Source organism: Corapipo altera, unplaced genomic scaffold (assembly GCF_003945725.1).
Source record: "Corapipo altera isolate COAL_440 unplaced genomic scaffold, ASM394572v1 55, whole genome shotgun sequence".
Classification (NCBI taxonomy): Eukaryota; Metazoa; Chordata; class Aves; order Passeriformes; family Pipridae; genus Corapipo; species Corapipo altera.
Genome location: NW_020884882.1, coordinates 3,489,148 through 3,512,962, shown reverse-complemented (window position 1 = coordinate 3,512,962; position 23,815 = coordinate 3,489,148). Strand labels below are relative to the sequence as shown.

The 23,815-nt window shown below is 42.9% G+C and overlaps 1 protein-coding gene and 1 long non-coding RNA gene across 2 annotated transcripts in view; one reads left to right on the top strand and one right to left on the bottom strand.

The window, feature by feature from the left end:
• The window catches only part of LOC113945959, a 48,050-nt gene extending 34,051 nt beyond the window's left edge, over positions 1-13,999 (bottom strand). Inside the window, exon 1 of the long non-coding RNA XR_003527235.1 lies at positions 13,902-13,999. This is a non-coding gene — a long non-coding RNA (uncharacterized LOC113945959). The remainder of the gene's footprint in view (positions 1-13,901) is intronic.
• Positions 526-23,815, top strand: TKT (transketolase). The gene is made up of 14 exons (XM_027640739.1): positions 526-737; positions 5,556-5,673; positions 7,015-7,128; positions 7,805-7,902; positions 9,553-9,744; positions 10,549-10,667; positions 12,380-12,573; positions 13,168-13,332; positions 13,929-14,085; positions 18,435-18,565; positions 19,879-19,962; positions 20,141-20,234; positions 21,805-21,927; positions 23,512-23,815. Exons 1-14 carry the CDS (start codon positions 631-633, stop codon positions 23,697-23,699), a joined length of 1,884 nt encoding a protein of 627 aa, XP_027496540.1. The 5' UTR covers positions 526-630; the 3' UTR covers positions 23,700-23,815.

Below are 23,815 nucleotides of genomic sequence, written 5' to 3'. Positions count from 1 at the left end.
ATCAATACATATAAATACCTCAAAGGTGGGTGCCAAGAGAATGGTACCAGACTCTTTTCAGGGGCGCCCAGGAACAGGACAAGTAGCAATGGCCATAAACTAAAACACAAGAAGTTCCACCTCAAGCTGAGGCAGAACTTTACACTGAGGGAGGCAGAGCACGGGAACAGGCAGCCCAGGGAGGGCGTGGAGTCTCCTTCTCCTGAGACATCAAAAATCCACCTGGACACGCTCCCGTGTCACCTGGTCCACGTGACCCTGCCTTGGCAGGGGGGTTGGACTGGGTGATATCCAGAGATCTCTTCCGAACCCGAACGAGTCCGTGATTCGCGAAGGGTGGAACACGGGAGCGCGGGTCCGCCCCCTCAGCGCGCACCTCCAGCACGAGGGAAATGGCGCCCGCGGGCGGGGCTGGGGGAGCCGCCGGGCCCGCACAGCCCCGTCCCGCCCCTCCCGGGGGTGGGCCCGGCCGGGGGGCGGGAGGCGGGAGGCGGCCGCCCCTCGCTCTTCTCTCCGCCCCGCGCTCGGCCCGGGTGAGCCGCGCCGCCGCAGCCTTCGCGGAGCCCAGCCCCAGGTGCAGCCACCGCCGCCCGAGCCTCGCAGCCGCCGCGGCCCTCCCGCCTCGCCCCCATGGAGGATTACCACAAGCCCGACCAGCAGACGCTGCAGGCGCTGAAGGACACGGCCAACCGGCTCCGCATCAGCTCCATCAAGGCCACGACCGCGGCCGGCTCCGGGTGAGCGAGGGAGGGAGGCAGGCAGGCGGGCAGAGCCCCGGCCGCACACCGGAGCCGCGCTCCCGCAGCCCGGGGCGGCATCCGGCCTCGGGCTGGGGCTGGGAGGGACCCGGGCAGGCGCCGGTGTCCTGGGGCAGAGGCCCCGCTCCGGCTGTGCGGGGATGCTGCGGGAGCGGCGGGGATGGGGAGCGGGGCAGGGATGACCCGGCCAAAGCCCCGCACCCCCCGCGCCGCTGGATGCGGCGGTGGCACATCTGGAAATGGCGGCCGGGGCCGGGGGCTGCGCGGGCAGAGCCCGCCCGGGCCGCGCTGGGCGCCGGTGCCCGCGGGTGTTGTGACTGCGAGAGAGGCCGGGAATGCTAAGTTGATGCAGGACTGGAAACCAAAGAATTTGTGCCCGAGGCGCAAGCGGCTTCTTTTTCATTGCGTGCCCGTCAGTTGGAACTAATTCTGTACAGAATTTCAAGTGAGCCCAAGTGGGATTATCTGTGCCATGCCCGTGGTCTCCAATGGGCAGCTTATTCAGGCCTCTGGACAGGATTTAGTGTGGGCTCTGATGTGTGCAGATTCCAGGGTTATCCTTCCTTTGATCGTGCTTTACCTATGGAAAAAAAATCTCTGCAAACAATCCTCTTTTACTCATATAAAATTAAAGCCGTTTTTTCTGCTTGAATAATATATTTCAGTGCCTCCATATAAAGTGCTGGCCTTTTTTTTAATCTCTCCCATCTTGTTGCAATTTCCTCCTTTGGACCTCTTTGAAACTGACTGCAGTGTTTAAAAAAAAAAAATTTAAAAAGTCTGAAGGAATCTCTTGGATGCCGAGGTTCGTGTGGAGAAGGGTGGTATGTAAAACGTTATAAAGCTTCTTTGAATTGCCTTACAGTCTCCACCCTGTGCCTGGCATGAGCTGCCTCACATGGCTCTGGAAACAGAGAAACTGAACTTTACTCGTTCTGTTTGCAGACAGCGAATGGAAATGCTGCTGTGGTTCTTCCTGCGAAATGGGGTGTTGGGACACGGGAAACCTCTCGGCCTCCGTGGGGGTGGGTTTGTTGGGTCCAGTCTGGAGGGAGAAGTGCTGGATACCCAACAATTGCTCTTTTACTTCTTGATTTGTTTCAAAGCTGCAGTGTAGAGGCATTATTACACAAGCCTGTGTGAAACTGTAGGTAAGAAAAATTGTGCTAAATCTGCTTAGTAGAACTTGGGCTTCAGTATCGAGCTTCTAGTATGTATTTTAAGCAGGCCCAGGGATGCGTGGTATTACTTGTCTTATCGGCAGATAAAATTATTTCTCTGCTTTGTCTGATATGCTGTTGAAGGATAAGGTTCATGCTACAGCCTCTGCTTCTCTTCTGTGGTCCATGGAATTCAGCAGTAAAACCATTCCCACCATACTGATGAAGAGACAGTAAAGTATTTTTTCTCAAGCTTTTTATTCCTGGTTCATGTGTGCTACAATACCGAGTCCTTCTTGCACAATGGCATTTCATTAATCCCTCTGGTTTATTCTGCCACTGGAGTTGTGTAGTCTGAAATTATTACACAACCTGATAACGAGCAGATTATGAAAGATGGGCTCTGGAGGGAAGATTCTGTTGGCAAGTCATGTATTTTCTTAATAAGATTTGATTGCCAAGATGATGGTGTAGTAACATACCTAAAAGAGAGTCAGTCTGTTGTGGAGTTAGACAAAGCATGCATACTTCTAAAACATCTGTACATTATGAATATGTTTCCCAAAAATTGAAGGAGACAGTACACTTTGCTTAAATTGCTGGTGTGCACCAAGAATATGGAAAGATGTTTGAATGTAAGTTAAATAGAAGCTCACAGTTAATTAAAAAAATAAATTGTCATGCTTGCTTTGACTTTGGTAAGGAAATTTGTGTTTGTTGAAGGTGTAGTTGGTAAAAGCTGAAGGAAATACTTGCAGTAAAAGCACTTCAGACAAAACAGGAGCTGCCTACTACTTTCAAGGAAGTAATTTCTGTAAAATGTTGTGTGTATTGCAACACAAGTGGTGCTGTGGTAGATCTGACACACCAGTTCTTGCAGCCTTTACTTGTTCTACCTTTTGTTAAAAAAAGTACAGCCTTTGCCTGGACATGAGCAAAGTCGGTCTGATCCTGAAGTTGCTCAAACACATCACTTTGAGTGCTTCACCAGCTGTGGTGGAAAAATTCAGTGAACTGGAAAAAAATTTTGTGTTTAAAATGACTTACGTGGGCAAAAAATTTGATTGAGTTAGTTGTAAGGATTGAACATACTTGCTTTGGGGCGTGGAAGAAGGTTGGTTTTTTTTAGATAAGTAGTGCAGACATTTCCGTCAGAACGTGTAGAGTCTCTTCTGTAGCTGATGATAACTTTTTACAGTTTTGAAACAGTTCCTGGGCTTCCTAGAGGTGACTGGTTACATTCTTAAAAGTGGAAGTTGTAAGAGTTTCTTAAGAGGCAGTTAAGTTTCATAATGTGTGGTGTGATAATTTGTTGCAGATTAGTTTTTCTTCAATTTTTTAGCTTTTCTCTTGAACTCAGTGTTCCATTTTAACTTTCCACCACTGTCCTTTTTAGTTGAAATGCGGACGTGTGTAGATGGAGATAATTGATGCTGAGTAATAAAAAACACCTACTAAACTACTTTTTTGGAGTAATCATTTTACTCTTGGTTCATGTGGATCCAAGATTTCGGTGTCCTGATGGACTTCAGTTTGGTTTCCTCCTGAAGGGCTGTATTTCAAAGTTAAGGCTTCAGTAGAACCCATCAAAGAGTAGTAATGGGACCAGCACCACGATGTTCTGGGTTGTTCATCCATCAGGATGTAGTTGATTTTTACAATGATTTCTGATATCTGATAAGCAGTTAAATTTTTGGTTATTTCTGATAGTAGGAATTCATGTAATTACCTGTAGCTTTAACAAGATTTTTTTTTTTTCCAATTTTCAGGTAATTTATTAAATTTTTCTGCTTTTTTTTTATTTCCACGCGTTACCATTTTAGGTGGTTTAAAACTTTTTTTACCAAGACCAGGAGTTCATAGAAGTATGGTTAAGTATAAAGTTAATAAAATTAAAGGAATGAAAGCTTTAAACAAGCATGTAAGGCTTCTTCATTAACTCAAATACGTAAATATTTACTAATATGTTTGAACCATGGTTTAAAGCTAATTCTTTTGTTTCCCTGTGTGAGTACTTACTAAGGGATGGACACTAACTGTAATTTGTATTTTGCTAGTGTTTTGCATGTTTTTATTCTCTTATTACAGCACCGTTGGGGATGTTGGGAGGGAAGGTTTATTACTATCAAAAAGAATATTCTGGTTAAAGCTCTAGTGAAAGTGTTGTCTAATCCTAACATGCATGGTAATGTACATGTGGGAAATGAAATGTGACACTTTCATAGTAAGTTAGTCCTGTTTTATAAGTAGGGTCAAATATTTTAAGAATATTGTGTTAAAAGATGAAAAATATATGTCGGTAGAAGAGAAAGTGAGATGAAACTGTAAGTTATTTTCAACCTTCTTACTGTTCAACATCCACTTTCCTGTACTTCAGTAGCAACAACTGATATCCAAAACGATCCTATTTACACCAGTAAAATACGAAAAGTGCTAATTTCCACATTTAATAAAGATTTTTAAAGAGCCTCCTTACTCCTTTTAAGCTTTATTGCAGCTGAAAAGCCAAGGCTGGTACACTTAAGTGGTCAAGTAGTGCCATCCCTTCCAGGTGCATAACAACATTGATCAATATTTTAATTACGGTAATGTAAAAGTAATTATATGCCTTTCTTTTGCACTTCAAATGAAATATGTAACTCATTATTTGCCACTTGAAAGAACCCTTTTCAGGGAGTTCTGTATTTGCTTGTTGGTGCTTTATGGCACAATTACCTCTGAAATGGGCCTGTGTGTTTCTGAGGCAAGTTGTAGTTGAAGTATTAATTCATGCTCCTGTTGAAGAATGTTCCAAATGTTATCCCAGACAGTTCAGGGAGAGACTATCCCACATCACAGAATCACAGATACTTATAAATGTTTGATGAACCAACTAGTACCATATTTCAAAGTGATAGAGATGTTCTTCTCCCAACCAGAGTTTAAGCAAGTTAGTATTTTATAACATGTATCTGGGTGTTTACTGGAGACAGTAAATTTCTGAATCCAGTTTCAGTAGAAGATGAAATACAAGAGTTGCATTATTTAATGCCCTCTTTAGAAATCGGAATTTTAATTCTATCAGCTCTAACATGGTAAAATGAAGTGCTTCCTATGTTATACAATGATAAATGTTCCAGAACTTTCTGCAAAAGTTAATCTGGTGTTACCAATCCCTGCCTGTGCATCAGGGCCTGAACAAGTCCTGGTGCCACACTTTTAATTCCTTCACTCAGTGAGTGGCTCAAGTACTGTGGAAAGCTGCCCTTGTTTCCTCTGCATCCATGTGAATTTCTGTGGGATAAATCTGTGGAGTCTGATTTCAGGCCCAAGGTTGTACAGGTTCCTGTGCTTCATGGTCACCCCTCAGGGTGGTGGTCCTTGGCATGGAGAAGAACAGAGAGCTCTAAAAGACACATCCTTGAGCTGTCAGCAGGGTCTGGATTGAGCATCCACTTCAACCAGATAAGAGGCTCCCTTTGTCTCGAAGTACAACTAATTTGCATTGGGGGAATGGCAGATGGGATGTGTTTTCAAACACTTCAGATTGTATATTTTAATTCTGAGAAGTTGGGGACTGGTAAAGTGATATTTTAAAGATATGGACCTGAGCAAACAATAACAAGAAGTGGTAATCTTGGGTCTTCTTGACTTGTAGCCACCCTACATCATGTTGCAGTGCAGCAGAGATTATGTCTGTGCTGTTTTTCCATACCATGAGGTACAAAGTGCAAGACCCCAGAAACGCCAGCAACGACCGGTTTGTTCTTTCAAAGGTAAATAATAAATGTTTTGTGATCCTGTTCACTCTGCTAGGAAAGAGCTGCTTTTCTGTAGATTAAGTTGACTGGTCTTCCTTGACTTGTGCTTACTTACACTTGCATCTGCACAGAAATTTATTGGAAATATTTGAGAGCTTGGAATTGGTCTGCTTCAGAAAGACAACTAAAAGTTGGTTGAATTAAGATGTAGCATAACTTAAAGATGGTTTGAAAGTGTCTGTATAAAGTTTCTTGATAAGTCTTCGCTTTGTTCTAGTGTAAAGTAATAAATGTTATTATATTGTCTATAAAATCTATCAGGATACATTAAGGTCTGTTTTATTTTGGCATGACCAATTTTCTAACAAGGCAGTCAGCTCCTGTGCTGTCCTTGTTAACTGCAGCCCTGCTGTTCTGCCTGCAGCCACATCCCAGTGGGCACTAATTCCTGCCAGCTTCTCAGGGAGCATTACATGAAACAGGGCAGTTAGTGAGTAGTTTGCATTCCTACTGTGCCAGGATGATATTAAAGTCAGTGCTACTTCTGAAGCCATTGTGGGTTAGAAAACTGTAAACCTCACGTCTGGGCTGGCTGTTACTGTTTGTATCCCCTTTTACTTTATGCCCTTAGAAATCACAGGGGCATTTTGATCATATGACATTAAGGCAGGTGAGGGGCCTTCAGAAAACGTAACTGTGTAAAACATGGCACATCTCTCCTGCTCCACTGAGACAGATTTCATCTTAGAGACAGAATTCTTCATGTGGTGGCTCAGAGTAGTGCTGTGTAGCCCATCATGTATATTCTGGCACTGGATATAGCAACTGTTGCCACTTCTGATGCCCATTCTAAAATAAGGAATTTGGTAAGAAGCAAGCAGCTGATGCTGAGGGGGTAAAAGCACTGAGAGTTGCTTCTTCACGTTTGCTTTACCTCTCTAATTAATCAGGGTCTCTGCCCAGAGCTGCTAAATGGCTTCAAACCTCTGCATGCTCTTGTGACTCCTGATGGCTCCAGGGTGGAAGATGACTGCTGCTTTAGAGTTATCCTATTGGACCTGGCCACAAGGGTCTGAGGGTATAAAGCTTGAAACTTTGCCTGTTGTCACACACTGCATCTTACCTGAGTACACTGAAGAAGTTCTAGGGGGATAACACTTGCTCATTGATCTGGGATGCTCTGAGCAGGGGTGTGGGAAACTTGGAAGCAAGCATTAGTGTGAATGTTGTTCTGTAAAAGTATTTTATAATTCAGTGTTTTCTTAGTGACAGGGTTTGTCAGCTTTGTAGAGCTTTGTATTGATCCTAGGAAGTTGTGAAACTTGTACTTTGTTTAAAATTTCTGTTTCTCCCTAGGGTCATGCAGCACCAATTTTGTATTCTGTTTGGGCAGAGGCTGGATTTCTACAAGAAGGAGAATTACTGAACTTGAGGAAAATTGATTCTGTCCTAGAAGGACACCCAGTTCCAGTGAGTGCTTGTAACCTTTGATATAAAATGATGTTTTCTGCGAAACAATAAGAGCATGTATTTTATGGCAGTTCTTGGTTGCCAGCTGTACTGTACAGGAAAGACAAAGACTTTTAAGAAGGATGATGATACTTACAGCTTCACAACTGAATTGGTGTCTGTGTTTGAGTGAACATATAAAAATTACCTTTATTGTTGTAGTAAAGTTCCCCCACAGTCCTGCATGTCAATATTTTCCATTTTAAAAAAGGCTTATGTAAAGTTCCATCCAGGCTTTACTTGTCCCTTAAGCAACTTTGAGGTATTTCAAGAGTTTGCATCCAGTTCTGTAACCTCGTTGGTCTTTCCATTCTCAGCCAGTTCTTTCTTTTGAAGAAAGTTGATCCTTTTTTACACAAAATCCTTGATTCTTAACGGCTGCCATCTGAAGCATAGCTGAGAAATTTGTGGGCCATAGTTACCATTCCCTCTCAGAGAACCTGTTTAGTTTGTGACACTGACCATCAAGGTACACACATTGCAGAGAGAGAAGGATTTCAGGGCAAGATTTAGAGAGACTTGTATGTTGTTATGGCTGAGAAGCTGCATTTTGATGTATGTTGAACCATCTTCTAGCACTGCAATTTAGTTCCTCTGTTTCTTAATTGTAAAATAATTGTTCTCTTCTTATTCTCAGAGACAAGCATTCACTGATGTGGCTACTGGATCCCTTGGGCAGGGTCTTGGTGCTGCATGTGGCATGGCATACACTGGCAAGTTCTTTGACAGAGCCAGGTAATTCCATCTTCATATTTTATGATTATAGGCATTCAGTGGGAAAATTTTGTGAAAATAAATCCTTAGTCAGGGAAAAACAAAACTACTTTATTCTATTCTCCATTCCCAAATCTAATTTCAAATTCAGGTTTTCAGTGATAGATTACGAGCCTGATAATTACGAAGCTGTTGCCAGCAAAACTACAAGGGTTTAAAGGTTAACAAGAATTAGTGCATATGTGTGTTCCTGTTGTAACCTGACAGCATTGCAAGGTAGTATGCCTGAGTAGAGAAGACAGTAAGTTGTTGGAACAGCCTCTAACTCCCAGAGAGTAATTGATAGCCATGTTGAGGCTGGACATGTCCCCTTAGAAGAACGACACAAGCCAAAAATGTGTCTGTTCAAAGTCAGATGACAAATAATGGAGAACATTAGATAAGGAACTGTTATGGTCAATAATAACATCATTGGATCATAAAGTAGGGCTTTAAAATGTTATCAGAAAGGCACTCAACTCCACAGAGACAAAAAAGACTGCTTCTGCCATTTGTTTTGTGCATAAGAAAAGAAAATGTCTAAAGGCAATCTGTGTGAGGAGGAAAATAGCCTGATGTAGTTGATGTATTTTATGTGACAGTTCTAGTACATTCGAGCATAGGCTGCCCAGTTAATGTGTCCTACACTTCACTAGCTTGAAATCATTTCTGTGAAAGATGACTTGCTGATTTTAATTGAGTTTAACAGATGCTACGTGTGGAAAAAATCTAACCAGTGCTTACATGACAAAAGGAAAAGGTGGTCTTGCGTGCAGCACTGGGGAGCAGCTTCAGTGAAAGGAGTTCAGATTTAGCCGAAGGCAGGTGGGATTCAGAGCAAGATTCTCTTACAGCTTAATGTCTAGTAAGAAAAAAATCTCCAACAGCCATCTCGATTATTTTGTTTTAAAATTGTATATTTGAAGGCTAATTTACTGTTCTGTTTTAATTTTAGTGGGTAATAAACATTTACAAAGCTTTGTCATCCAGAAAAAGAGAGTGGTAATAGAAGAAAAATGCAGGGGATGAATTCTGCAGGGATGAGGCAGTGCTCCTGCTGAGTTTTACCTGAATAAAAGGCTTAGTGTTTAGAGAAATAGTCTATGAAGTCATATCACATTGGTTATCTTTTTCCTGAATTCTGAATTTGGTTATGCAGCATGCTTTAAACCATAGCTGAATTCATCCACAGTTTAGAGTTGCCTGAAATTCAGGTGCTGGTTGTCCTTCCAGAGAGTCCATGGTAGGAAGGAGGAAGCAGCCAGTAACCATTCCTGCATTGTTCAGATCCTGCTGAGTCACAGTGACAGTGTTCAATGGGCCTGTTCAGTCAAGCCTTGCAATGGGAGGCTTAAGACTTGATTTTTTTGAGACAAAGATTTGGAAGGCAATGCAGTATTTCTCATCTTATTTTTCTAATGTGTACCAGCTCAAAAATATTTTAATTTGATTTATCTAAGATTACTATGTAATGTTATCTGAGGTGAATGCATTGAGCAATGGGAGTTGAGTTTGGGATAGAAAAAAGCAGTGAATTCTCACTCTGAATTGTTTAGAGGGGTTTTGGTTTTTAATTTAATAGTGCTTACACATCAAACTTAATTTATTTTAATTTTTTTTAATTTCTTCTAGCTATCGAGTGTATTGTCTGCTTGGAGATGGAGAGTTATCTGAGGGCTCTGTTTGGGAGGCAATGGCCTTTGCTGGCTTTTACAAGCTGGATAATCTGGTTGCCATATTTGACGTTAACCGTCTTGGACAAAGTGACCCCGCTCCTCTGCAGCACCACGTGGAAATCTACCAGAAACGCTGCGAGGCCTTTGGGTATGTGAGGGGAAGGAGCTCAGGATAATCTCTCAGTCCAAACTGTACGTTTTATTTGCTTCTCAGAATTGTTCAAATGAGCTTGCAGCTCTAAAGGCTGCCATCACCAAGGAAGGTGGTCTTTCATAATCCCTGATATTGGTCGACTTTATGGGTACGGCAGGAATATTAAAAGTGGCAGAATTTGTTGTTTAGAGGAAAAATAAGAGGACTGCTTACTCAGATACATCTGTTAGAGGATCTTAAAACTGTTTTTATGATATTAAATACAGATTTTATGACTGTGTGACCACATGTACTGTCATAGCAAGTAGAGCAAAAACACAGCATGGAAACGATGAGAATTCTTTGTGTATTGGCTTTCATTTAGTTTCATATTTCTATGTAGATGCAAAACCCAAACTGTCATATACAATAGCAGCCATGCAAATTATGATGGAGCTTTTTTTTTTTAATCAGCTTCCATTGTCAGTTTTTATCTTATTTTTAGATGTTTGATTTGCTCTTGTTATTAAAAATGGCCATTATATCTGAAGAAATGTAGGATAACTTAGTTATCTGTGGGCTGTGAATTTTGCTTGTAGCTGTTGATGCCTCTGTGACTCTTTTTGCATTATAAAAAAGCAACTGTGGTATTTTTTATGATATCAAATAAATGCTAGTTTGTGTTTCTGGCACACTTTGGGTCCCTTAAAAAGACACTGCACTGGAATGGCATTAGTATTCGTTATTGTTATTGCTGACTCCCAGAGAGTGTCACATGCTAAAACCCTTTAGAAACAGTTGATCTGTTTGTGTTCTTAGCTGGCATGCTATCATCGTGGATGGACACAGTGTGGAGGAGCTTTGCAAAGCCTTTGGCCAGGCCAAACACCAGCCAACAGCCATCATTGCAAAGACTTACAAAGGCAAAGGCATATCAGGTAATAAAACATCTCTTGCTGTGCAGGCTCACGTGTATGATAAGTGCATGGTACTGCAATAAAGGTGCCATTAGTAAAAAATAAAGAAGTTTAACGTTTCATACATTGGAAATACATTGTATCCTGTCAGCTTTTTTACTTGATAATCCTTCCATACAATCTGAAAACTCAGAATTTCACCCTATTGTCTCCTTCCTTTGTTGCCTTTTCTTAAGGAGGACAATCAGCCTGAGGCTTTGTTGCCTTTTCTTAAGGAGGACAATCAGCCTGAGGCTTCATTGGAGGCTGGCAAAGATGTGACTCAGTTCTTCATGTTACCCAGGTGCACTTGGACTGGGCTGTTACAACTCCCTTGTTGCAGAGCAGGATTTCCTCTGCTGGCAACTGTTCTTGAGTTGTTACTCTATAAAAAGTCTTTTCTAGTCTGGAAGATGGCTGGGGACAAGGGAAACATTGTACCATATGACTTGCTCTTGAAAGTTGTCCTGGCAAATGAGGGCCACTTTCTTGGCGTGCCCTTGATCTCTAGTCTCACAGAGACTACTCTGAGAAGGGAGTAGCTTTGTCACAGAAGGTCCCTGTTCCCTGTGTTGCAGGTGGCTGTGTCTGCTGTTCCCACAGGCAGTATTTTCCAATGCATGGAAAACAAGGGGGGGGGGGGGGTGCTGCAGTTACAGCTTTGACAAAGCTGCATGAGACAGGGTCCATCAGCTACCAGGTCATACTGCAGCTTAATTCTTATCTGATGTGGAATTCATGGACATACAGGGTACAGTAGCCTGTAGAAATTATTTTACAGGTTAGCAGCTGTTTGAGTTTTTTCACAGTGTCTCTAAGATCCTTTGGAATTTTTACATGGTGTGAGACTCACATAAATATCGTTGTCCAGGGGACAGGTGTGTACCTGCACATCTGAGCAATAGCAGGCAGAAAGTCTTTCAAACTCTCTGCCCTTCTCAACACCATTATTGCTGAGAAAGTTACCATGGTTCTTGCAAGTGAGATGTGTCCCAGCTAACGGGGCGTTGTGTCCATGGAGTGGAGTAAATGCATGTTCAGTTGTCAGGGGTTGCTGTGATTCTCTTCAGCTCCAGCTTTCAGCAGCACTCTGCAAGTTTGCCTTTCTGACCAGATAAATATTAATAACAGGAGTGAATATCTTCATTCCTTTTCTTTGAGTAAGCAAGCAAAATTCATTACTCGGGGTGACTTGCTCAGGGAAAGCAGTGTATCGGCCAGAGAGGTAATGTGGTGTTAGTGCCAGGTGCACAGATAAGAGTCATCAGAAGCTATTAAAATAAAGCTGTAAAAAACGTCAGCTTTTTGAATTAGACAGCTTGGTTAGCTGTTGTTTCAAACTTAACCGAGTTTGTTTAATCAGGCCCAACTGTTGAAATTTCATGTGAAATGTTCACACTGATTTACTGATCGCTTCCTGCCACACTTACAGACCAAGTCTGTTAGGTGCCAATTTAAAAGTAGAAGACACTGGAATTTTGTCACAAGTTCAGAGTAAATTATTCCTCTTATATGTTTAAACATGTCTGTCTTAATGCAATTGATTACTATTGTAATTGTTTAAGGAATTTCTTCCTTGGAAGACAATACTAGACTGTTATACTCCACTGCACTTACCTGGGTAAAATCTGCAGCTAAAAACCTAGATTGTTTTTATACTTTTCTTACTTGTAATGTGATTTTTAAATACACAGGTGTTGAAGATAAGGAAAGCTGGCATGGAAAGCCCCTTCCAAAAAATATGGCTGAACAAGTCATTCAAGAAATAGATGATAAAATCCAAAATAAGAAAAAGCTTTCTCCAGCCCTCCCAGAAGAAGATGCACCTATAGTAAATATTAGAAACATTAAGATGCCATCTCCACCAACTTACAAAGTGGGAGAAAAGGTATTCCCTTTGTTTTCACTGTTTGTCAGATATTTCAAAGTGTGAGACTGTGTAAATGTATGGCAGGAGGTTTCATGTTATCCTTTCCCACAATTTCAATTACCCACCTGAGCAGGCAAACACCTGCCTCTGTGATGTGAGACAATCAACTTGCTGGCTATTGAAAGGGTATATTAAAATAGGAAGACTCAAATCACTCTTCTTCATTTTGTGACTATTATCAATTATCTGAACTACTTTATGTGCATTTAAAATTAAAGAAACTCTACGAAGTTCAGTGAATTTCCATGATTAGAAAGCAAGGTTTTAAGAATTTCCTAGCTGGATTGGTAGGGAGTTGCCAATTCCAATACATTAGCACACAATGTGTCCTAATGCTGCATTGTGGTTTTCTTTTTCCTTTTTTTTATTTACTCTTCTGCGAGTCACCGTTCTCATATGTACTTTTGATACTACTGTCATTTAAAATGCCTTTGGCTGTGTTTTGGTTTTGACTGTATGTTCATAGACTTAACGGCAAAACAAAGTGGGAAGGAAAAAAATACCTGTAGAAACAGAAAGTTCCAACAGCCCTGCTGTGTTTTCCTTTCCCAGTGGGCTACACGCAAAGCTTACGGGGTTGCACTGGCAAAACTGGGCCATGCCAACGATCGAGTGATTGCTTTGGATGGGGACACAAAGAACTCCACCTTCTCAGAGCTCTTCAAGAAGGAACACCCCAGTCGCTACATCGAGTGCTACATTGCTGAGCAGAACATGGTAACTACCCTCCTGCCTTTACCAAAGACTGGTGTTGCCATGCAGTGAGTCTCCATAGAGTGGGGTTCTAATACTTGCTTTTCAAATAAGTATATGGGGTAATTGTAGCAATAAACAATTTAGGAATCTTGTTCTAGTTTCCATTTTGCTAAAGGAGAGCCCTTTTAGTAAATATCAGTCTAAATAACACAGGTAAATCCATTCCCTCTCGGTAATGATAATTTTTGCCTTCTGGAGATAGCAAAACTGTGTCCTTTGGGCTGAAAGTGTAAGCTTTTGATCCAGTAAAAGAAAGGGGGATAATTCTTAAAGTTCAGTGAAAGGCTGTTTGGAGCAGATAAAGAAAAGAAGCTGCCAGTAAGAATCAACAACAGCTAGCAGTTGAAGCAAGGAGCAGAGGAGATGCAGGAGGATAGATAGTGGAAGAGCAAGTTGCTTCCTCTCCATGTTGGAAAAGCCAACAATCAGGAGCAGGACTGGGCAGAGATTTTTAATCTGCTAAATTTTTAGGGCAAGAAGTCCCACGGACAGACGACGTCTCAGAAACAACTGATAAATGAGGAACTCACTGTTCTTGTACCATCTCCCTGCTCCAGGTGAGCGTTGCAGTCGGTTGTGCCACTCGGGACAGAACCATTGCCTTTGCCAGCACCTTCGCCACCTTCTTCACGCGGGCGTTTGACCAGATCCGCATGGCCGCCATCTCCGAGAGCAACATCAACCTCTGCGGCTCCCACTGCGGCGTCTCCATCGGTGAGGGCACCTGGGGGCCAGCAGCTCCCATCCAGTTAGGGATGATCATGCTCTGTGGTGACAAGCAGTGCTGTAGCTGGGGTGCTGTAGCAGTGTGACACTGGTGGGAGGAAGTCGTATTTGCAAATTTGCTTTTGTGAGACACAGTGTTGTATTTAGAAAGAATGAGGAAGATTTCAAGCCCTCACCTGCTTTTTTTTCTCTTTGGCCCAATGAAAATAGGACTTTTTCCTACAAGCTTTTGTACTGTGCCAGTAAAGACTGATATAAAGGGATTTGATGGAATCTGAGGAGTTTAGATTCCTGTTCATCTTTGCAGTCATGTGCTTCTATTTTGTTTCCCAGTCTCTAAAGTGAGAAACTAAAGATACTATTCTTGCCCAGATGTTCTTGTCCATCAATCTCAGAAACCCTTCAAAGATCACCAGTTTGAAATAACTGCTTCAACTTACCTCAGTATTTTTTACTACTAGAACTGTTCATGCATTGATTAAAAAAACCCCCAAAATCTCCAAGTGTGATGAAACAGGAACTGTGAAGCTGTTATGTAATTCAGGTAATTGAATCATAGAAAGGTTTGGGAATGTCACCTTGTTCCAACCACTCTGCCATGGGCAGGGACACCTTCCCCTAGACCAGGTTGCTCAAAATCAGGCAGGATTTGCCCTTGGTGAAGCCATTGGTTGTCCTGAATCACCTCCTGTGCTCCATGTGCCTTAGCACAGCTTCTAGGAGGATCTGTTCCAGGATCCCCAGGCACAGGGTGGTAGCTGGTAGTTCCCAGGGTCCTCTCTTTTCCCCATTTTAAGACTGGGTGCAGTGTTTCTGTTCCTCCAGTCACCAGGGACTTCGCCTGACTGCCATGACTTTTCAAATATCATGGAGAGTGTCTTGGCAACTACATCAGCCAGTTCCCTTGGGACTCTGGGATGGATCTCATCAGCTCCCATAGATTTACATATGTAGAGGTTACTCAGGTGGTAACAAAACTGCCCCTGCAGTGGGATGGGGAGGAGAACAGAAAAAAACTCATGTGTTGAGATAAGAGCAGTTTAGTAATTGAAACAAAGTAAAATATACTATTACTACTAATAATAATTGTAAATAAAAAAATAACCCCCAGGAAAAATAAGCACACTACAATTGCTCACCACCCACTGACTGATGTCCAGCCTGCCCCTGAGCTGTGATCAGCCACTTCCAGTTAGCTGTCCAGGCTGTGCTCCCTCCCAACTTCTTGTCCACCTCCTCACTGGCAGACATGAGGACATTGAAAAGCCCTTGACTTAAGGTAGACAGCACCCAGCAACAACCAAAACATCAGTGTGTTATCAACAGTATTCTTATCCTAAATCCAAACCATGGCACTGTACCAGCTGAAAAAAATTAACTCTATCCCAGCTGACCCTAGGACATGTGTTACAATGGAGGGACTTTGCTCCCCCAGTCCCTGTCCTGCAATCCATCCACTCAAGAGGTGTGGGAAGAGGGATTGCCAGTGGAAACCAAAGCAGTGCAGCCTGAGAGCAACAGGCTGAGGGCCCTTGCCAGCAGAACCTGCCCTGGTCTTGGCTTCCCATCCTAGCTCTTTGGAACATGTCAGATCATCTTGGGGTTTGACTTTGGTTTGAGGAAGGAAGGGAGTTTGGTTTTTTTTTTAACTGAAATGCGTAGACATCACCCATGAAAACAAGAACAGACTTGCATACCAAGAAGGAAAATGCAAGTAGACATTCATGCTTGAAAAAGTAGTGGGTATTCATAGGGAAAAAGAAAGGGAGGGAGAGCTGACAGGGTAGTAAATGAAGGCTCTCTGCATACATCAGTTTTGCAGTTGATTTAGTAGTTTCGGCTGCCAGTATGGTTTGGAGAAGACTTGGGGGTTTTATGTTTAAAACAAAATAGTTAATTTGACCTGTAATATTGGTAAAGATTTAAAGATACTTTGTAAACATGTGTACTGTCATCCAGAGCCTCAAACTTGCTACATATATATACTTGATATAAATTTTCTGCTGTGTAGAATATGCTGTAGTAGTGGAGACTGTATGTAGAGTGTATCAGATTATGGCTTTTGCATGTCATTAAGGGAGGGATTCTTTTACAAGTCTCTTTTCTTGTTAAAATCAGTCCTCCCACCTCATCATAGTCTAGTTCAATCCAGTTTAAGACTTTTAGCAAGCAGCAAAGTGTGTTGGTGCAAAAGCCAATTAGTTTTGGTCTTTGCTCATTTAAGAAGATAAAACTCGTTTGAGCTACCCAAATTGTCTCCTAGAACTACACTCCCAGGTTTCAATTTTCAGCACTTGGAATGTTCTGCTGGGAGCTGTGATTGCCAAGTGCATACTTGGATTTATAAAGTCATTGGAATTACAAATCTCATTCAGGCCCCAACTTTGACTTTCAAAAAAGAATTTCAACCCAAAGTTTTGCAACTTATATAAAGAGTTGTATAAAGTTTATATAAGTTTTGCAACTTACATAAAGAGTTATAAAGAAAATTACACAGAGAAACCGTTGAGCAGTTAAAAAATTCAATTTTAAATGGAAGGGTATGAATTAAGTGTATGTCCTATTAGAACTTTGGGCCTGCATGGAATTCAAAATCTGCATGGAATTCAGAATCCGATGTGGATCTGTGGTGAAAATTGAAGTTTTATGTATGCAGTTCTAGGTAGACCTGGGCTTCTGCTGCACTGAAATTTGGACCCATTAAATTTATGAGAAATGACCTTCTGAACTTGTACTAAGTTCACTCCTAGACCAATAGTGGCTGATGGACCGAAACATTAAATAAGTTTTAAGGTCGTAAGAGAGTAATGGAAAAATCCGTATTTTCCAAACTGAATATGCAAGGAAAGAAATCAGTGTACATCTGTCAAAAATAGAAATATCAGTTGTTTAGACAGTTTTATATCTTGGACATTTGATACTGTTTATATTAAGTACTCACTTTTTTTATTATGCTATAAATGGAGGTTTTGAGAGTTATTCTCTCTTTTGATCTATGGTACTCTAAAACCATGTAAATTGGGATTTTCTTAAAGACTTGGGGCCAAACAACTTAGTACTACTCTGTAAATTTCTGGTGTGAGTTATGAGTGCTGGTGGTATTGGCACCACTGTAGCAAAAGCAGGAAAAGCATGATACCTTGAATAATATTCGAATTCAGGTACCTGATAATTTTATTCTCCATAATTTCACTTTTCTTCTATGTCTGCATTGTGTGGGTGCATTTTAGGAAAGGAAAATGCCCACTGAGATCCCACTCATTCACTCAAGAGTGCACACAGATTTAGAAGCTGATGTTGAGAGGTTTCTCTCGTGTCATGACTGAAAGCAGAGAAGCTCTCTCTTCCTGGTTGGTGGTTACTTTACTAGGCATGTACAGTGGCAGAGTTCAATGCTTGATTTCTTTAACATATTTAAAGTTCTTCAGAGTTTTGTGCTGCCCTTATGAAAATAGTCTCCTCCTTCCTCGTGAACTCGTCCTTCTTGACGAACAGGTAGCGGGTGCATGTGGGAAGGCTCATGGCCCTGCTGCTGCAGGCTGGGACATGACTGGATTCAGAGCTCTTTGCATGGCTGGTTTGGAGCAGTGCCATTCCCAAAGCTCCGTTACATAAGGTCACGGGGGGTGGGGGGTGTTGTGGTGGTTGTTTCTTTAACCATGGAAATCCATGGCATCCAGCACGTGTCCTGGCCAGGGATTCCTTTCCATGGATCTGCAGGTTATGCCACGAGGCGCTTGAGTTGTTAAATTAACAACACGGATGCCCTGCTGCTCCTTAAAACACCTTTTTATGGTATTGAAAAATGCATACATACCCTTCATTTAATCTTGAAATGAGCCCAAGGATTTGAGAGTAGTTGCACCAATTGCACTCTCCATTTCTGATGGAACACATGCCATTCTCCTTTCACATTTCCAGCAGTTTAAATCTGGAGGAACACTTACTGACAAGTATCAATTTTGCTTGTGTAGCCTCAGTACATGTAAATCTGAGGATGCTCAGATATCTCGTGACCCTCTTTCTGTATCTGTACCCTTCCAATTTGTTGTATTCCTTTTGTGTTGTTTTATTGTTACACTTTATTTCCTATTTTTCTTTTTAATCCCAGCTCTCTTTCTTTTTAGTCTCTTTCTATCCTTATTTACTGTTTAGATGGTTCCAAGTTTAAGGAGAAGATGATTCTTTTCTCAAGCAGGTAGACTTGCATGTCGTGTGTGTGCCTGATTTTATACTTTTCTCTTTTTTGCCTGGTTTACGTTGACCCTCACTGCTGTGTTGAGTGATTGCCAGAAATGTGCCCTTGCCCTTTTGTAACCCTGGTTTAATTCTTTCAGGTGAGGATGGGCCATCTCAGATGGGACTGGAGGACCTGTGCATGTTCCGGTCTATTCCCAACTCCACTGTGTTTTATCCCAGTGATGCTGTAGCCACTGAAAGAGCAGTGGAAATAGCTGCCAACACCAAGGTTTGCATCACAGTATTTCTGAGCCAGGGAATAATTCTGTCTTTTGTACTACTCTTGTTGCTTCTGGCACGTTTCTTGCACGTCTCTACCCACATAAATTCTTTCAAAGGCTCCAGTGTGGCAGTGGGATGTTTTCTATGCAAGGAAAGGTTGCAGACATTCTCTCCAGGCGAGTGCAGAATGAACAGTCTGGAACAGACTGGCCAGATTTGGGGAGATGTAAACGATTACATGGCAATTGCAGTTTGAATATGTATTGGCTCAGAATAAGGTTAAGTGTAACTCTCTTAGGTATCAGCAAACTTAGAAGTGCACTCCCAGTACGATGTCTCTGGGGTCAAAATTGAAGCTGGATGTGGAAAGATAAATTCGTCTTGAAGATTTTGATCATCAAGTGCCTGCAGGTGGAAGCTCAGGAGTCAGGTGCTCTGTCAGTCTAAGGCTACAGCTCCTGGGGGCACTGGGAGCTGGGGCTCACATGAGTTCCCAGTCCCACAGGCCACCCTTTGCTCCCATGTTGCCAGTGATGGATTGCAGTTAAGTTGAACTGTGGCTGAAGACAACTAAGACTTCCCACTTGGCTCTGAGAGAGTTTCTGATCTCTCAGACCTTCAGCTTGGACATAGCAATGGTCAAATGCCATGGGCAGCACTGGGTTGGATCATCTCCTTAATATAGCAGTATTTCTTGAGAAAGGAGCAAATAATTTTAGGTTTTTCAGTCTTGCTACTACAGCTTTTCAGTGAAGGAGTGTAGAAATTTGGAGTGTAACAAATGTAATGAACAATTTGTGACAAAAAGATGGAGGGTAGGGAAAGGAGCGTGAGGGAGAGATTAAAGTACAAGTTTTTTCTTCTGGAAGGGCATCTGAACATTAACTGATGGAAAGCATTTTTCCCTTCAGCCCAGCCTTTCTTCTTTTGCTTTAAAATTGATAAGTGTAACATTTGCACATATGTGGCAAGGTTCTAAGATTCTAATTAACTTGAGTAGGATTCTCCATTTCCCTGAGAGAACCATTTCCAAAGAGAGTTAAAGATCTTGGAGTCAGAAAGGAAATTGTAAGTTATCAGTGTGCTGTAAGAAGAGGTGAAGTGTTTTGTGATGTTTGAAACAACCAGCTACCAAAAAAGGACTAATGGGAATTGGTGGGGCAGGGGGGAGTTAACTCAGTAGAACCAGAGGTGACATAGAAGGATGAACACCACACAAATAGAAAGTTGTTTTGCTGTATTTTTTTCATAGGGTTTACCAACTAGAATGTCAACACCTTTCTGATTTTGTAACTTCTCACATGTTTACTTTGGAAACAGGGCATTTGTTTCATCAGAACTAGTCGTCCTGAAAATCCTGTCATTTACAACAACAATGAGGACTTCCATATTGGACAGGCAAAGGTAAATATTGCACAGATAAACAGAATCAGAAAAAATATTCACTGATCCTCTTGTAAAAGCCCTTTTCCCTCTAAAGCACTGCAATGCCAAAGATTTGATCTCTCTAATAAAATCTCTAGAAATGTAAAATAATCTGTGAGATTTACTGTTAAAAGTACCTGGACATGTTTTCTTGCAGGTGATTTTGAAGAGCAAGGATGACCAAGTGACTGTGATTGGAGCAGGAGTCACTCTGCATGAGGCTCTGGCTGCAGCAGAGCAGCTGAGGAAAGGTGGGGCTTTTTTCCTTTTCTGTAATTTAACACAGCAAAAAAAAAAAATCAATACCAGTCAGCCTAACTGCTCACCCTTTGTACTGGTAAACATTAATGAAACTGTTCTAGCCTGCCAGTCTTGCCTAAAATGGAGTGGGGTTTAGTTGTCTTAGCAGTATTAATAGCCATGAAAATTGCCAAACTGGCCAGATCAATGTCTTCTTAGAACTGCTAATCTGTGTGATAGTGCCCTGGGCAGAGGCTTGGAGACAGTGTGTGAGAAGCAGGAGTGGCACATGGTCACAGCACAATGTGCTGCAAACAGCCAGGGACCAAACCACAGCCTGTCCCCGTGTGCCAGGACACTGCCCCGCAGGACACGGCCCTGGATTGCAGCTGCCCTGGGCTTCTCTGAGTGAATGGATCAGCTCTGGAACAGCCTGGGAGGAGGCACAGGTCCACTGTAGTGCTCAAGAGCGCTGACATCTCACAGCCATGATAATCCTTCAGTGAAATAAGAAGAAAAAGAACCCGTGAAAGCCCCATCTGTGAGTCAGGGGACTGCGCCCAGGAAGAGATTACAAATAGCAGGAGATAATACAGTTAATGCTGCCCGTGGCTTACGGGGAGCTTTGTGTGCAGTGTCTGGGTGGACTGATGCTTTGTCATGACCTCGAGTCACCAGCCTTAGGACATTTTAAAAGTTGCATTTTCAGAACCATTGTTACTTTTCTGTATTTTACCATGCTTTGCAATGCTCTGCTGATCTTGAAGTGTGAGTAACAACCTCTGGAGAGATAATCCCTCAGTGCAGAGGCAGTATCTAATACCCAAAATGTATTGGCCACTAAAGAGCCTTCAGTCATAAAACTGTGACAATAGGGCCTCTTCATGTGTAGGAGTTGACCCAGTGTTCAGCTTGCCAGGGTCAGACAAAACCTCAGCAACTGCTATTCTTTATAAACAATTGCCATTTGTGTGCAGTTTTAACGAGCCATCTGGGCCTGCCTTATGAGCACAGGACAGATCCTGAGTTTGGTGCCAACCTTAAGGGTGCCCCGAGCAGGGCTGGGGCAGTTCAGACATACCTGGGACGTGGCAGCCTGCAGTGAAGAAAAAACTCAAAATGCCTATAAAAGCAAAGAATCAGGAGGAAATTGTGGCTGGTTTGACAGTAAAGTTAAAGGTAAAATAAAGGTCCAGGAAAAAAATTGTGATTGACAATCTGAATAAGGAGGATTTTCTGGTGAGTGGATTCTGCTCTTACCTGGGGGAAGGCCAGTTACATGTCTTGCTGATGGGCACTCCTAGTGACCTTGAGTCACCTACCCAAGGCTTTTCTGTCTTGTCAGTGAATGAATGGATGTTACTATGGATATATATGGATATTACTATTTCACAAGGTGCATGGAGAAAGAATGCATACAAAAATTAGGGTTGGTTGAGTTCTGTGGTAGACAAGCCGTAGGTTCAGGTACCTGGGAGTTTTCATAATGGTCTAGAAGGTCACAGGGATTGCCTGTGCCACTGGCATTGTCCTGCATGCTCCACATTCATGTTGCAAATCATTTCATTCTGTTTTCTGCAGAGAAAATCTTCATCCGTGTGATTGATCCCTTCACTATAAAGCCCCTGGATAAGAAGACAATACTTGAAAGTGCACGAGCAACCAAGGGTAGAATCATCACTGTTGAGGACCACTACCATGAAGGTGAGCAGGGTCCGGGAGGTCACAGCCCTCAGGGGCTGGAAGCTCCCAGCTTCTGACCCAGCAGAGGAGTAGGGGATCTGATGCTGTTGTTCCATTAAAGCAAAAGAGAGATTTCAGCCTTTTTTGTTGCTGTTAGGATTGTCAAGTGACACTGAGGGTTGAAAGTTTCCTCAGATGCAGTGGTTTAATCAGGGCTGCCTTTCTGATTATCTCAGCCTTGTGTGCTCTTCTGTGCTTGGTCCAAGTGAAGTCTGGATTCGTTTGTGCCCAGTGAAATTGTAAATTCCTGTTGTGCTGCAGGGGCTCTGCACAGGAGTGTTCTCTGAGTGGCTGTACAGCAGCTGCTCTGCAGGTGTGAAATTGCAGGAGAGACCATTGCTGTGCAAACTTCTTAAGTATTCCCTGTGTCCAAAAGCTTGGCTCCAGGTTGCCTGAAATCAGATGTTTTTGGCAGTTTCTGCAGTCCCTGTGGGATAAATTCCTCCCTCTTTCTTTGCTGTTGTAGATATCTACTAATAGAAATTAGTAGATATAATTATGATAATATTGCTCACCCTACTTTAAGGTGAGCATCACTCTTGCTAGGTACCTGAAGTGAGCTAGATCTGCCATAAGTGCTGGATACACCATACTTTTGTTCCAGACTCTGGATGGTTATAGGTCACTGAACCTCATAATTTTCAAGCTTAGTGTTCAACTCTGGACAAGTATTATACTGCAGATTTGCAAGATGGCAAATCATGACACTGTGAGGTGCTGAACAGGCTATTTAAGCTCTCTGGAGCAGGCAGGGCAAGGCAGCTGTATGAGCATCAGAACCCTGAGTGTGTTGCAGGCCCCATCAGGCTGATCTTACCAGCTGCCCTGCAGAGGTGCCCCTGGCTGCAGGCTCAGTTCAACTGGTTACATCCCACCATGCCCAAGCTGTGGGAAGACCTCCCAGATAACACCCTGACTGAAGGGCAGCACTGAGGCTTCTCTCCTACCAGGTCCCAGAGCACTTGCTTTGGACACAAGTCGTGTGTTTTCTTCTTCCCTAGTACTCTTGCTTCCAGTGTCTCTCCTGCCTCCACACAGTTCCCATTGCATCCTTTGTCCCTGTCAGTGATAGTGACTCAGTGTGAGCTGAGCTCCAAGCAAAGGTTGTGAGTGTTACATAACCAGAGAGGTGCCCAGCGGCACGTACAGCACTGGGGAGAGATGGAGCTCTGAAATGCTGCTGAGATTGGTTGGAATTTCAGCACGTTAAGTACACTCGTAAATACTCTTCAGTCTAAATGTATTTTTAAACCTATCCCTCGGTGGCTGCTGCTGAGGTGCTGAGAGCTTGCTGACAGTCCTGTGCCCTTGAGAGGCAGGTGTGTCTGGCTGCTGATTGGGAAGTACTTCAGAAATGTCAGGCTGCCTGTCCTCAGAATGCCTTTGATATAAGGAAAGGCCAACTTGGACACATGTGATTGGTGTTTTCATAAGCCTGGGGACCGAGGCTGTACCTTGCAGGGCCCTTTGCTCAGGCACACACAGAGCCTGTGTGTTCCCTGCTCGGACGCTCCGGTCTAGTCCATGTTTGCCCTCTCTCCGCAGGTGGCATCGGCGAGGCCGTGTGTGCCGCGGTGGTGGGCGAGCCCGGCGTCACCGTGAGCCGCCTGGCCGTGTCCCAGGTGCCCCGCAGCGGGAAGTCAGCGGAGCTCCTGAGGATGTTTGGCATCGACAAGGATGCCATCATGCAGGCCGTGAGGGCGGCCGTGTCCAAGTCCAGGAACGCCGAGTAGTTCGAAGCATCTTGTGCTGTGTTACGGAAGAGCTTGTTCGGAGAGGTGCTGTCAGTTCAAGGCAGGCAAAGGTGCTTTATGTAGAGAGTTCTAATAAAAATACCAGCTTAAAAAAC